The 12,081-nt window shown below is 39.7% G+C and overlaps 1 protein-coding gene and 1 long non-coding RNA gene across 2 annotated transcripts; both read left to right on the top strand.

Annotated features, from left to right (window-relative positions):
• Positions 1-5,715: 5,715 nt before the first annotated feature.
• On the top strand, positions 5,716-7,557 carry LOC127535899 (uncharacterized). Its single transcript, XR_007944782.1, has 3 exons — positions 5,716-6,057; positions 6,287-6,394; positions 7,098-7,557. It is a non-coding gene; the product is annotated as an uncharacterized LOC127535899 (long non-coding RNA).
• Positions 7,558-7,900: 343 nt separating this feature from the next.
• arl3l1 (ADP ribosylation factor like GTPase 3, like 1) lies at positions 7,901-12,081 on the top strand. The gene is made up of 6 exons (XM_022189484.2): positions 7,901-8,218; positions 9,146-9,289; positions 10,471-10,587; positions 10,962-11,012; positions 11,136-11,321; positions 11,576-12,081. The coding sequence occupies exons 1-6, from the start codon at positions 8,201-8,203 to the stop codon at positions 11,621-11,623; spliced, it is 564 nt and encodes a 187-aa protein (XP_022045176.1). The 5' UTR covers positions 7,901-8,200; the 3' UTR covers positions 11,624-12,081.

Raw genomic sequence — 12,081 nt, 5'->3', positions numbered from 1 at the left:
AAAAACTCATCACTTGGGTCTTCCTGCCTGGAGGGGAAGTCTCGCCATAGCAACAAGCCACAAAAGAGGAAGTATGGTTACTATGATCAAACCGTTCTCAGCCTACGTCTTGAGAAACACTGTGATGTGGGCACACAGACAAAGACGGTCGTACTCATTCTGTTTTTGATGTACAGTCGCTGTAGCACTTAACACAGCTGTTAAAAGTTACACAACATAGACAGTAGCTTTGCAGCTACACTACATTTGAGAAATATTGTTTTTAGCATGTGTCGTAGTTTTCTGCTTTTTTAAAACACAATAAAGCTGATTTAGGTTTGAAAGTCAAAGGGTATTCACATTCACTATCTGACTTCACACTACTGAAGGGAAATTCACAAAGAAAAACCTTGTGAGCAAATTGTCATGAAGCTTTGCAGATATTAGTTCAACATTACATGAGTACAATTCCACTGCTACAGCAAATAGATATTAAATGTGTTGTTAATAAATAAACAAACATCCCAAAAGTAAGAGTATTGTGGCTACCATTAGAAGCAACACCACCTGTTCCAGCAAGGCATGCTCATAAAATTTAGCACATTTGCAGGTATTAGTTCAACATTACATGAGTATAATTCCACTGCTACAGCAAATAGATGACTCTAAGTGGATTCCAAAGTCAACTGCAAGCAGGCTATAGACGTTTGTTATATAAAAGAGTCTATGAAGCCAACATGCACACTCCAAGTGTCACTGTCACACAGTGGTGTAGTTAGGCCTGGGCATCTGAGACTATTGCCCCAAATGTTTAATTGTTAAATGAAAAGCCCCGGATCTAACTTTTAGTGTTTTGTTGTTGTTTACTGACGTAAGAAGAATATGCTTCAAAATGACCTTGAATCTATTCATCAGACGTTGAGTTTATGCATTAAAGCCTGTTTACTGTTTGTTAAAATCTAAAATGTTTACCAAAGTCATGTTTTTCTGTCATGCCGAGTGCTTCAATGCAATGATTTTTTAGTTTCACAGTCTAACAGCAGGATATTTGCAGACATTACTATAAGCATGGATGCTTCCCATACTATTTTACCACATCTTATTGTTGTATTTTAAGTTGGTCCAGACAGTTTTCTGGGTTTTTTTTTTTCAGCAACAAGGTCAGCATATCTGCTCTGATAATTATTTGATATTTATTTAAGGTATTGTGTGTTGGAATATTATAAATCAACCTCTTCCCCTGGACTATTTTAAAATGTTCTACTAAATCTAATTTATTAAAACAAGCGTACACCTTTACAAATATAGCAATGTAAATCTCATGGTTTATTCAATGTGGAGTATATGTTTAGCCTAGAAAGAAAGAAGGAATGACCTCACTTTGCATACAGCACACATTTTATAGTCACTTTACTTTGAAAATACATAGAAAGTGTTGCAATTATCGAGTTAAAATCTAAATATTCCAAGGCAAAGGCCAATGTTTTATGACGCTAACAAACTCTCTGTTGTCATACCTTATTGTCCGCCATTACGCCACCTCCTGTGATGCACCATTTGTCATATTTCTTGTACTGTTTTTGTGCTGCAGCTTTTGCCAGACGGGAAAACCTGTGATAAAGTCCTCTGAAAGCGACCATCCTTGCGGAAAAGGAACGCAATGTGCGACGAGAGACACGACAACAGTCAGAACAGCACCAGAAAAACACAGGCCAGAGTCAATTAAACACTTCAACCTCAACTAACAAGTCCTGACATGCGCAGAAGTTGATGGCCAGGTGTGTGGTTGAAGAAATTCATTAAGGACGCACAATCTGTCATTTTATACTGTCGGAATTTTCAGATAATATCAAGATTGAAAGCTGTCTTGTGGTGTATGAGGCTTCATGCTCAACTACCACAAAACAACAGGGTAGCATGAAAGCAAGATATGAAAAACAAAACGATGTAAGAATAGTTGTGCTGCTACTAAATAAACATCCCAAAAGTAAGAGTATTGTGGCTAACATTAGAAGCAACGCCACCTGCTACAGGAAGACATGCTCATAAAATTTAGAGGACATTAAATAATTGCACCACCTTAGTATATTTGAATTGACACAGTACTGTTATTTTATGTCATTCAGAAGCAAGTCAGACCCATTCTAACATTTAAATTTAGCTTAGTTTTTGTAATCTTTCAAATTTAATTATGCTAATATTATTGTTATTATGTGACTTTAGCCCATTGAAGTAATATGTAACCATTTATCATGCTAACTTCACCGATAGCATGTTACAGTAGCCTGTCAGATTAATATGCAAACCTTCTACATGCTAATACAATACACATTTGCATGGTTATGGCAATAAAGGAGAACTTGTGAGAATATCATGTAAACATTTTTAATGCTAATACTATTGTTAGCATGTTCTATTAGCCTGTTAGACTAGTATGCCAACATTTATCATGCTAATATGGACGTTACCATCTTGCAGTTAGCTGTCAGAGTAATATGCTAACATTAGCATGCTAATACTAAGATTAAAATATTGCAGTAGCCTCATCAGAATATTATACTCACTTTCAATGTTATTAATATTGTTAGCAAATTATAGTAGCCTGTTAGAAAAATCAGCTAACATTTAGCATGCTAATACTACTTTTAGCATGTTAGCAGTCTGTTGGAGTAATATGCTGACATTTAGCATACTACTGTTACAATGTTAGAGTAGCCTCTCAGTGGTACACTAACATTTAGCATGCTAATACTACATAGGTTTTTGGAGATCCTGTCATAAATTGCATATTTGGAAACCAGAAATGTTGAATTGCTGATGATACTGGATGAAACACTGATTGAGACAGAGCAGTGGAAAAACTGATATTTATTTATTTATACCTTAGCCTAGGGCTGCACAGTGGAGTAGTGGTTAGCACTTCTGCCTTGCAGCAAGAAGATCACCGGTTCAAATCCCAGGGTGGGCCTGGGATCTTTCTGCATGGAGTTTGCATGTTCTTCCTGTGCATGTGTGGGTTTTCTCCGGGTACTCTGGCTTCCGGCTTCCTCCCACAGTCCACAAATATGCTGAGGTTAATTGATTATTCTAAATTGCCCGTAGGTGTGAATGTGAGTGTGATTGTTTGTCTGTATATGTAGCCCTGTGACAGACTGGTGACCTGTCCAGGGTGTCCCCTGCCTTTGCCCCAGTCAGCACCCCCTGCGACCCTAGTGAGGATAAAGCGGTGCATAGAGAAGGGATGGATGGACCTTTGCCGGTAAAGCACTTTAAATAACCTCTGTGTATGATAAGCATTATGTTATATTAATCAAGTTTCTGGCTTTGGGCACAACCATGGGAACAATACTATGGCAGTGCCGCTAAATTAATTTCTCAGGAAATTTCAACTACAGCTACTTCAGAGCTGTAATTAACACAAAATACAGGCTTATATTCTTCTTTACAAACAGCTTAAGGTCGTGTAATTAATGTAAAGCTCTGTCAAAGGCCATTTACATTAAGTGGTTGTTGAGGGCCAAGTGGTTTACTTCACTCAACAAATGACTGACAGCAGTTGGGAAATTTGGCCTTTGGTGTCCACAGTCTTCATCACCAGCATCTTTCTAATAGCTCAATATTACCTATTTATAGGCAAGAAGGAGATCAAGAAATTAGATGGAGGCTTAGTGTATTCTTGTTTTTGTTTTCCATTCAAAGACAGCAAAGACCTTATGGACAGGGAGAATAGAAAAACCCAGACTTGTGCTAATCAGCTTCCTCTTAGATTCTGTTTCTCTGTGCCCTCTTTTGTCGGTGTCATTCAAAGTTAGGTGATGGTTAGGCATCTCTAACTTGATAGGTCATGCTAAGGGTGAAGTGTGGTTGATGGAGAGATAACAGGAAGCACAAATTGACAAGGAAGCAGACTCAACTATGTATTCACAGCATGGCAGGTGGCTCAGAGGCTTTGTATGGAGTTTGCGTGTTTCACCTTGTGTATATATAGTTTTCTCTTGTGCCCAAACACCCTCAGTTTTGGGTAAATTTATTTGAGCTGTTTATTTGTGGGATCTGTCCAATCTGAACTCCATCTCTTTCCTTTCGCTTGCTCCAGCCCTTCATCTACCTACGTGGGAACCATTAAGAAAAATGATGGATGATCAGCAGCACTCTCTGCTGGCTACTGTGTGAATAAGTAGATGTGTATGAAGGTCATGCATGACTCCAGTGAAAGATAATGATGTATTTCAGAGCTGTGAATCTTAAAATTCATTCAGCTTGACTGTAATCCAAAAGGCTCTGAGGAAAGTCGTCCTTCAAACATGTCACATTATGGAGTGTACAGAGGCAGTGGGTAGTTTGCATAAGTAAACCCCTGTTTTCTTGATAACAGCCTATACTTCAGCATACCTCTGCCTCTCACTAGCTTCCCTATTGAATCTGTCTCTACCTCACATTTTTCTGTTTCTGTAACAGGTTTATTTTAACCTAAAACCCACTCAATTTACATAAAAGCAGCAGAAACCACTATCATCATCAGTTCTCCTATTGAAACGTACAAAGACTGGTTGTGCTGTAAATTCCTAGGAATGAATTTATTTGCATTGCTATCAGTGTTTACAATCAGTTGTGCTGTGCCTTCTCCGATGCAAACCGCATTCATTTAAGCAAAGCAGAGCAGGTCAACATTCACATCTGCGTGTGAAGAGACAACACGGGTAAAGTAAAAACATTTCAATCCTTGTAATATGCACAGTTTTATAATGATATTTAATGCTTCATGTAGCCCTGTGCTAATTTAATTTGCTGCCCCTAATTTGCTTAAATGCTGTTTTTATTTTTAGATATTCATCTTATTCAGTTCTTCACCGGAATCGTTCTGAATCCAGTCTTTTCCTGCAGACAATGATTATAAGCGAGCTTTCCCTGCATCTTGTGATTGGTCATCTCCTCATATGTAAGGAGATAGTTAGAATTTCCTATTATGAGAAAGTGTGTCCAAACTCTTGACTGGTAGTGTATATATACATATGTTTTATTTTTAAAATAAGATAAAATATATGTTAGTGCATATTCCAGTTTAGCTCGACATGATGTACTCTGTATTCTGTTATTTTAGCTCATGTTGGCTCGACTTTCGTTTCGACCAAGTGCCAGAACTGTAATGTCACAAGAGAAGCTCCAGCAGGTGAAAAAACAAAGAAAATCACTTGATCTTTTTTGGACTACATCTGGAAATGTTATGCAGCAGCTAATCTACCTGAGCATTGTCTTCCAGTAAATTGCATGGCAAGATATGTAAAAAAAAAAAAAAAAAAAAAAAAAGTTTTCTGTGCAATTCTTTTCCCATCTTCTCACATATGTTTTCTCTATAGATGCTTGTGAGCTCTGTCTAAACATCACCCACTGCGTTAATGGTTAGTTCTCTTTTTATTTTTATTTGTTTACTTCAAGAGAAATTGTACTAATTTTACATACAGCCTAGTAGAAGCAATAATTGACAATGGGGTGATTTAGTAGAATGATGTGTTGCTGGAATTTCGCTTTTAAGAGTAGAATAAGTTATAATGGATTTTATGCTGTCAGAATCATGCATGCTTCCTTTCATCTTCGAAACAAATGTATGAATACCTTGGATGAGTCATGTATGTTGTGTGACAGCAGTCGTTTTTCTGCGTGTATACCATTTTCTCCAGGAGCATTAACAAATATTCCACCAAACTGCAGAAGTGGTAACTTTTAAAAAATGTCTTTGTCTGTGGTAATGCACTGGAGCACATCTGTTTAACTAACACTATCACTGCTGCTTCCCTCCCATTAAATGTTTAGTCTGCCCATCAGACTTGAAGGTGTGTGTCAACAGCTCAAGAGTCACTGTACAGAAGGGCGAGGACATCAGTCTTACCTGCATCCATAACCTTTCCAATCTGACTGTGAAGTTTAAGTGGTACAAGAATACGGAAGAACTTAAAGGACAAAATAAAAGTACATTCAGTGTCAAAAGAGTGCTTTCACATAATGCAGGCAAATACTCCTGTTCTGTGACGAGCCCGTGTGGTTTTTGCAAGTCTTCGCCACATGATGTCACTATACCCGGTAAGTACACATTTCTTTGCTGTTCCTACTCTGAATTTCAACTCATTAACCACAGGTCTGAATATTGTGCATTTTACATTTTTTTTAAAGGAACATACAAAATCAATAACATTACATGGATTTTAATTTAAATAATGAAGTGTTTAAACACTTTGTCAGCCTTTCAGATTATCTGTCGTCACTGCCGGTCTGTGCTTTTGTCTCTGTAATTGTCTGTGCTTTCGTCCAGACGAAACTGAGGTCATCTGGGTCATCTGGGTCATCTGCGGTGTTTCAGCTGTGGCCCTGATCTTGATTATGGGGCTGGCTATGAGGTTCAAGTTGACAAGAGAAAACAGTAAGAGCTCAGACTAGAGTGTTTGTGCCAGTTGGCAACAAAAAGTGAAGGAAAATAAATAAAGCACCTCAAATATTTTCTTGATCTATGTACTCTAGGTTTATGTTACATCTTAGTATATAAATAACACATTTCAAATACCTCAAAGCATTTTGAGAAATGTGTGTATTTGCTTTCATGCAAAGATTTAGATGACCAGCCTTATTTAATGGACTGATGTAGCCTCTGTAAGGTCATAGTCAGCAGCCACTTTGCATAGTTTAGCACACAGGCTGGAAAAAGGGAAAACAGCTACCTCTGTACTGATGTAATAAAAGCCACCTACTGTACAATTAGCAGCATGAAAAAAATGTATATTTGAATATTATGACGACGTGTAAATCATTTATTTGCTTTCTTGCAAAATGTAAAGCAAGATGAGACACTCTCATGTCTGGACATTCAACGTAAAACTGGACACAAAAGCCAGTTATCTTGGCTGTCACTGTGATAAACTGCCATTGTACCAATCTGGATTAAACATAAATTATATGATGTGATAAATAAAGAACTTTAGAGTTGCTAGTAGATGAATTCCATTACCTTGGGAATGAAGCTAAACTAAACTAAGCTAACTGATTGCAAACTGCAGAAACATGTTCTCATATACACATGAAAGTGGTAGTAATGATTATGATGAACCCCCATCCTTCCTCCTCTGCAGCTCAACACAGAGAAAGGATGCAGCAGAGGACGCAGACTGGACAGACCTTTACTCCAAGAGGCTCCTGAATAAGCAACTATCGGTCATATTTATATGTAATGGATATTAACCTTATTTCCTAATCCACAGTTGTAGTATTTAATACAGAAATAAAGACTCTTCAATCTCTGACTTTGAGGCTAAGCGTGTGTGATAAGATGTGGTTACAAGCCCATGAGTGGGCCTTTTCCAGAGCAGGGTGAATTTGTGATGTAACTCAGCAGTCACGTTAGCCTGTTCAGTTGAGAAAAAGAGCCTAGAAATGTTTTAATCCAGACGCAGGATAGCCGTGCTCACACTAATCCTGCTGAATGCTCTGCTCACAGGAGCGCACACCACACAGAGCAGCTTTACGGTGGCTGCCATGTAATGGATATATGGGACGATAATGCAATCCACTCCTCTCGTAGAGGGGGATGTATGTGGGATTTGAGACTTGACTTATGAACACAGGAATATTAAGTTCCCTGGTGCAACAACATTGTATAATCCTTTCAAGTTTATGTGTTAAGCGCACGCATGCTGCTAGTGCTCACACTGCCCCGAGTGTCTTTGTTTTTCTGCATTAGCAGCATATTTTTCCTTCAGCCATATGGCAGAAACTTTTTTTTTCCGTGTGTGTGAGTGGGTCAGGAAGGACTGTATTCTGCTTCCTCCTATGGCAGGTGGCTAAGGGATAATCCAGGTAAAGCCACTGCAAAGTGGAGATGGAGGGACGGACAGAGGAAGGAGGGGGAGGGTGGATGGGGTGGCCTTTGCATGGATGACTAGGGCTAATTCTGGCCTCCTAATCCCAGTCCCAACCACCCTCCCCCTCTTCCTGCTTGCTAACTCTACATTGACACTGAGGAGCAATTGACGCCCAGGTAGATATTACAATCACATACACACGTAGCACTTAACCCACTCAAGTTCATAGAGAAAGAAGCGAGAAAAGACCGAGGTAGCTGGTTCCTTTTTCTGGATAGCTAACCTGGGTCACCTGGATAGCTAACACGCCTGTGTGAGCTTCACTGGAGAATGTAGCTGCAGCCCTCCAGCCAAGCCACAGGAAACACACCAACATGGGAGAAGCTCAAAAGGTAAGTGATCTGATCTGGAGTAACGAGACTTAAAAAACCAAATGTGAACCTTCAGCATGTGTATAATACAACATCATTTCCCACAGGTGGTCATGACTCACACAGTGTGAACCATCAAGCATTTTCTAGTAAACCTGTGTGTAGATGCAGCTCACAGCCATGACGGATTATCTGAGTTCCTTTGGTTGTGGTGATACAGCATAGCTGCTATGATAAGACTCGACAGTGTGCAGTTAATCACTAGTATCTGTTGCCTTATTTCAGATATTTAAAGTAGTGGCTTTTTTCTTGGCAGTCTTGGTGCTCGTTCTGTGGTTGTGCAACCTCGCAGACTAATGACATTAACCAGTGCACTAATATATGAATGGGGCTCTAAATGTAGCAACAGATTAATTCTTACAGAATGCGGGTGGTAGTTGTACGGTAGCTCCAGAGATTGGACTGCAGGGTGGAGCAAAAGGGTCACACATATGTATGCTCAGCGGTGCCGTCTGTAAGGGGCATTTTGACCTCCAGTCAGAAAGAGGTCAGGAAGATTTTATTAGTTTTCAGGTGGAAATGCTGTGTGTCTTTTCATTTGCCTCTTGGTATTGGATGTTTCAAGAGCATGTCAGAGCAACATTACACCCTGGAGGAAAGTAAAGGAGGTCATTTTCTTTTTCTCAGTCATGTGGCTTTCCAGTAATGTAATGTCAAAACTGGATGATCCTCTTGCCTGATTTAATCCTAGTCATGACTGGAAAAGCCTTTTTGCTATTCCTGTGAAATGTGAATGTTTTGTGTTCGAAACCACCGACAAATGAAACACAAGCTAGATTTAATACAAAAACGGTTAAAAATGCCTTGAATGCTGCACTCAGTTGTATGATTGGCCTGACACTGACATTTTTGCCTTGTTTCTTTGCCTGGCCCTCCCCCTCTATGCAGGGCTTACTCTCTGTTATAGAGAAGCTGAAGGGAACCACAGAGCAGGAGGTCAGGATAGTGCTACTGGGATTGGACAACGCTGGCAAGACCACATTACTGAAAAGCCTCGCCTCTGAGGACGTAAACACTATCACACCGACACAGGTGAGAGCAAGTTATGTGTGAAGCAGGCTTGCAGGCTGCACAGCATAATAAGAAACACTGCGCGACACACTCGCAAATGAAGTTTTTGTGTCTTTAATTGAATTCATCGCACCATGAACAGCTGAGCCCCTTTACAGCATAATTACCTGATGTTCGTTATTAAATGTATTTCAGATAAAACAGCTCTGCTAGCTAAATTCCATCAGTTCTTTGTTAACAAACAAGCTACCATCCTTTAGACATTAATGTAATTTGTCTGCTGGGTGCTATTTGCAAAAACACACAGTTTTATGATAATGGATTTATGTTGGTTGAATGTAGCTTTTCAGAAAGCAGTCTCTTTTTTTCATGATATTATAACCCGGAGGATTGTGTCTAATCTTGTGAGACCAGCTGGACCAGCGCACACTCACTCACAGTAATGGGATTCAGACGACCTTTGGTTTTCTGACACACTGTGAAATGAATTGATTGGCCTTATACGACATACCGTCTAACCACTTGTCAGTGAAATGATAATGCATGTCGCATCGCGCCATTATGCTGTTAAGCAACCTTTCAATTGGAGATAAACTGCGACCTTACATGACCCTGCTGATTTGCATGCTCTCGACACATTTTCTGAGAAGATCCCGGCATTCTGGCGACGTCCCATTTTTGTCACCTTGCTCTGATGTAAATATCTAACCTCTAATATCATAATCGAATACCCTTGCATTACTCTGCCATGACAAGACAAGACAACAGCCGATGAACTGCCAGCTCCTGAGGATGTGGTCCGGTGTGACATGCCAATGGTCACCACAAAGATAAATCAGTTTTGGCACTTGAACACAAACACTTGACTTGATCCTTCCAGTCTTATCCTCAGATCTGTGCCTCAGCTGCCCCTCAGGATAAAGTTGTTATACAACTTAGCCAGCTGAAACCGAGAGGAGCTATGTTATGAAAAACGTCTGCGGATTAACACACTGACCATGTCCTTAGAAACACGTAAAGCCCTCCTGCTGGTACGTAACCAGTTTTCAACAGGGAGTAATCAAACAGTGATTATTTAATACATAATGCTGTGTTCTAGTACCCTGCTGCATAATGAATTTCCTCGTTTACAAGACTTTGCAGGTGCAGCGGAACAGTTTTAAATTGAAGGGCAGTGACTCCAGCTTTGTGTTTCACTTCAGGGCTTCAACATAAAGAGCGTCGCCTCTCATGGCATGAAGCTCAACGTTTGGGACATTGGAGGGCAGAGGAAGATCAGGCCCTTCTGGAAAAAGTACCTGGAAAACACAGACCTGTTGGTGAGTCAGTTCATCTCAAATTGACATTTCCCCCTGACAGTGAAGCGTAACATAAAAAATACATAAATTATGATGCTTTTTTTATGTACAAAATGGATCTATGTTTGGGCAGTAGAGCACATTTAAGCCCAGGTTAGGTGCTATCACTGTGTTTTCAGATATGTATTTTAAACTGTAGTGTTATGTGATGCCTTAGAAAGGATGTGATAACTGTGAATTTTGTTGTTTTTCTGCTTTGAGTTTTTGGGCGCTGTTATGCTACAAAAAAACGCTATTTTCTTCAGTGGTTTCCATGCAAACTCATCCATGAATTTTCAGTTTTTATTTTTCAGTAAGTCTGCTATCATACCATTGAACTGTGCTTGTTCTTTTAGATTTATGTCATCGACAGCGCAGACAAGAAGCGGTTTGAGGAGACGGGTCTGGTGAGACTGCAAATTTCTGCATTCTGACAAAAAAAAAAAACTAAGCGAAATTAACAAAAGAAGAATTAACATATTTTGCTTGAAAAATAGCTCACAAATAGTTGCTTGTGTACGTATGTGCAGGAGCTGTCCGAGCTGATCGATGAGGAGAATTTAAAGGGCGTTCCAGTGCTCATCTTTGCCAATAAGCAGGATCTGGCCACAGCATCTCCGGCCAGTGAGATCGCAGAGGGACTGAATCTGCATACGTACCGGGACCGCGAGTGGCAGATTCAGGCCTGCTCAGCTGTGTCAGGGGAGGGAGTACAGGTCAGACCCAACTCTGATTTATTGATTTCTCCTTCAGCTGGAACCTAATTAGCCACATAAAAGTGCTCCACATGCCCCTGCTGCACAATATTGCACTGAAAATCAGTCCGAACTCTTTTATTGGAAACTTTATTCTTTCAATAATGTTTTTCACCTGCTTAGTTTGACGCCTCAGACTGTTTTTCTGTCCTCACAGTGTCTGAACTCATCTATGAAAGTGCATTAAATGGTTTCTTTTTCCGTTTCTCCCATAGGATGGCATGAACTGGATCTGCAACAACATTGTGAACAAGAAGAAGTGAACCCGTATTCTCAAACTCCACCAGCTAAAATCAAAACGAGGGGTAGCATCAAATGAGGGATTATAAAAACATGTCCTTTCACTCCACATCTGCAGGCCTCATCTATAGCAGGTTCTGCTCCCCTCACAGATCTGAATGATTTTGTTTTTACAATTTGCATCATTTTTTGGAATATTTTGCAACTGTAGCTAAGATAAAGAAACATTTTAGCTACAGTAAGTGAATTAGGATCTTATTAATGATTGTTCTGTCCTGAAAATGTTTGTTCGTGTTTCCTTCATCCCAACAATCCTTGTCTGGTGAATCTGTGAGCTTTCTTAAGCAATGAGAAACCCAAATTGAGTGTGTAGCCATGTAGGACTGTTACAGTTTGTCAGTTACATAGAGACCAGTTCAGTGTGAGTGTAAAGTATGTGTTTTGAGATTTTTGACATTAAAATGACTAGTCATTTCTGCCA

This window comes from Acanthochromis polyacanthus, chromosome 10 (genome assembly GCF_021347895.1).
Source record: "Acanthochromis polyacanthus isolate Apoly-LR-REF ecotype Palm Island chromosome 10, KAUST_Apoly_ChrSc, whole genome shotgun sequence".
Classification (NCBI taxonomy): Eukaryota; Metazoa; Chordata; class Actinopteri; family Pomacentridae; genus Acanthochromis; species Acanthochromis polyacanthus.
Note: the sequence above shows the minus strand (reverse complement) of the source record. Positions and strands in the feature narration are given on the sequence as shown.